Here is a 2772-nt window from a genome sequence, read left to right as displayed (position 1 = left end):
TATGTATAAAAAAAGTTCGAACGTTCAAAAAATGTTGAGGTTCAGAAAAAAGATGAAATAATTTTCAGTGAAGTTCCTACCAAAATGCAGTATCTAAACGTACTTTATTGTACTCTAATACATCTTCCAAAGTTTTAGCTCGATATTTTATTTACAAAAAAAGTTCTTAGGTTCAAGAAAACATTCAGTGAACCAAAAAAGTGAGGTCGGTAATATAGGTATTTAGCTGTGTCACATGCCCTTAAGTATTTTAAAATATCTTTATCATTTATGGTTATAATGGTAATTTGATTCATATTCTGCTTTTAGTAATTCTCTATCTTACCAACGGAAGAAATACAGTCGATAATGTTGAGTCATTCATTCAAAAGCTTCAAAAGCGCACAAGCCACAGGATTGAGGGAAGTGGGAAAGTGCGTGAAGCCGTGAACTGCTGCGAAAGGACGGTATTACCGAAATTCGTGGCTGCATTTTATAATTTTAAAAAATGGCTTTTGTAGAACCTTATCAATCAGTTGCTCCTGGAATGACTGATATAACGGGTGCAGATTGGATGAAAGCAGAGCACAGTACCGGGGTAAGTTATTTACCTGATTTTTCTTAGTCTAAAGTCAATTTTTGAGGTTAGCATGACAGTGCAAACTATTATTAATTTCCTTCTGTCATTCACAATTCATTTAAAATTTACGCAAATGAAACATAATATTATTCTATCAGTATTAAGTTTCATACAGCTATGCTCAATAATTAACATCCAAAAGTTCTTATTGAAATTTATATATAGTAATAACGTGAGTAACACGATGAGTAATAACAAGCGTAAAAAGTTTCGAAAATGTTTGGTCAGATTTGAGGTTATGTCAGCTGGATTTTGCTACCGAAGCTTCCAAATTGTAGAATTATTTGAATTTTAAACATTTTGTAAATGAATTACAGAGAGTGCTAAAGAATATTTCTATTGTGAGAACATTCAATGTTTTGCTATATCTTATTATTAGATTACACACCGGATTCAGTAGATAATTTTTCTATTTAATATTCTAAGTTTAAAGAATTTGAGTTTAAAATAATTCTACGAGTGCGCATACTTAAATTTCAATAGTTGTAATTTTTAATTATTTAAATTTATTATTATGTAATATTGTTTAATTATAAGCATGCCAAATTTTGTAACTTTTAAATACTACAGTTTTCTAGAAATCACAATGTGAAGTAGGGTGGGCCGAAAAAGCAAATTTTGTTATATTTTTATCAATATATCCTGAATGATAAGAACGAAGCATATAATTCAAATGTCTACTCAATTCCACTAAAACTGACCTAAAATTATTTAAAATTACGAGATTCTTCCTGTTAAACATCCTTCGTAATATCCAAGAAAATATGATCAAAAATCTGATAAAGTCACACATTTTGCGGCGAAATATAACCTTTCAAATGGGACCAACAATCCAAAAAAAGCTTTATTTTTCACTGTATTCCGGTGGCTAGTTACCATTTATTAAATGAATCGTACCAATCGAATTACAAGCATTTTTTTAGTCATGAAACGTGAAAAAACGTTTTCAAGACAGCAAACTATATTTTCCAGCACAATTCAAGTTTTCATTATTTTAATAATTTTGGTCAATTTAGAAAAGTGATTTCCACTTTATCTACAGTCGCAGATTTCTCAGATTTTGATTTATTTTTTGATTTATTTAGAAATTAAACTAGTTGTTTTAAAATGTACGTATTTAATGAAAAATTCGCCTTTTTGTAGAAAATTCATCAGTTTGGTTGAAAATGAATTCCTTCAACTGAAAATTTTAATGTCCATTTTTTTTTTAATTCAACTATTTCATTAAAAATCCACATGTTTGATTAAAAATCAATTTTCTTGGTAGAAAATTATCTTTTTTTTTGCAAGCTAGTCTTCGTGTTTACAAATTCTCCTTTTCGGTTAAAAATCCAAGTATTACAGTTAAATATTTATAATTTTAGTTGGAAATATTATTTTTATGTTGGAAATAAAATTAATTCTTTGAAAGATTAACTCTTGTTGAAAATTAATTTTTAGATTCTCATTTATGAGAGTGTAATGTAATCGTCAACATTTTCAATTTCTGGTTTTTAAAGGATCTTTACGTTTCGGCACGCACAGAATCCGAAAATCATAAAATTTTGTCGGTGTCTGTATGTCTGTCTTTCTGTCTGTTTTTCTGTCTGTATGTATGGTTATCTGAATGTTGTAGCCTCGCTAACTTTTGAAGGATTTGCCCAATCGAGTCAGCCTTTGAGAAACTTCTTAATATTCCCAAAATGAAGGTTAAGTTCGTTAAGCAGATATTTCCAACCAAAATTAACAAATTTAGAGCATTTTCAAATTTTTGAAATTTTTTTTGTTCATATTTTAGAAATATTTACCAAAGTTGCTTTTAGATTGGTAGAAGACTTGCAAATTACTCAAAGAAAATTTTCCATTTCTATGAAAATTAGAAAAGTTAGATACTTTTGAAAATTTTGAAAATGTTCAGAAAAATAGAAAAAAAATCAGCCCGAGAACCGTTGGTCCTCGCGCTTCGCGCTCGATAATATATTTATCTCGCGCTCGGTCTTTGCATTACCCTCTACATTTGTGCACAAACAACAATGCGAAATTTTCTACATTGTATGTTAAAAACTATTATATCAAGTGTCTATTACAATTTTTGTTGTTTGTACTTTGGTCTGGTACTGCTTTTTCCTGATCCTAATAGGACCCTGCTCTGGTTGTTTAATCCTTTTCCCTTT

General features: G+C 29.4%; 1 protein-coding gene across 1 annotated transcript in view; it reads left to right on the top strand.

Annotated features, from left to right (window-relative positions):
* The first annotated feature begins 384 nt into the window (after nucleotides 1–384).
* Nucleotides 385–2772, top strand: part of LOC117176158 (proteasome subunit beta type-6) — a 22728-nt gene continuing 20340 nt past the window's right edge. Inside the window, exon 1 of the mRNA XM_033366244.1 lies at nucleotides 385–577. Coding sequence (XP_033222135.1) covers nucleotides 488–577 — 90 coding nt within the window. The 5' untranslated portion in view covers nucleotides 385–487. The remainder of the gene's footprint in view (nucleotides 578–2772) is intronic.

This window comes from Belonocnema kinseyi, chromosome 7 (genome assembly GCF_010883055.1).
Source record: "Belonocnema kinseyi isolate 2016_QV_RU_SX_M_011 chromosome 7, B_treatae_v1, whole genome shotgun sequence".
Taxonomy (NCBI): Eukaryota; Metazoa; Arthropoda; class Insecta; order Hymenoptera; family Cynipidae; genus Belonocnema; species Belonocnema kinseyi.
The sequence above is the reverse complement of the archived record's forward strand: the minus strand, read 5'-3'. Positions and strand labels throughout refer to the sequence as shown.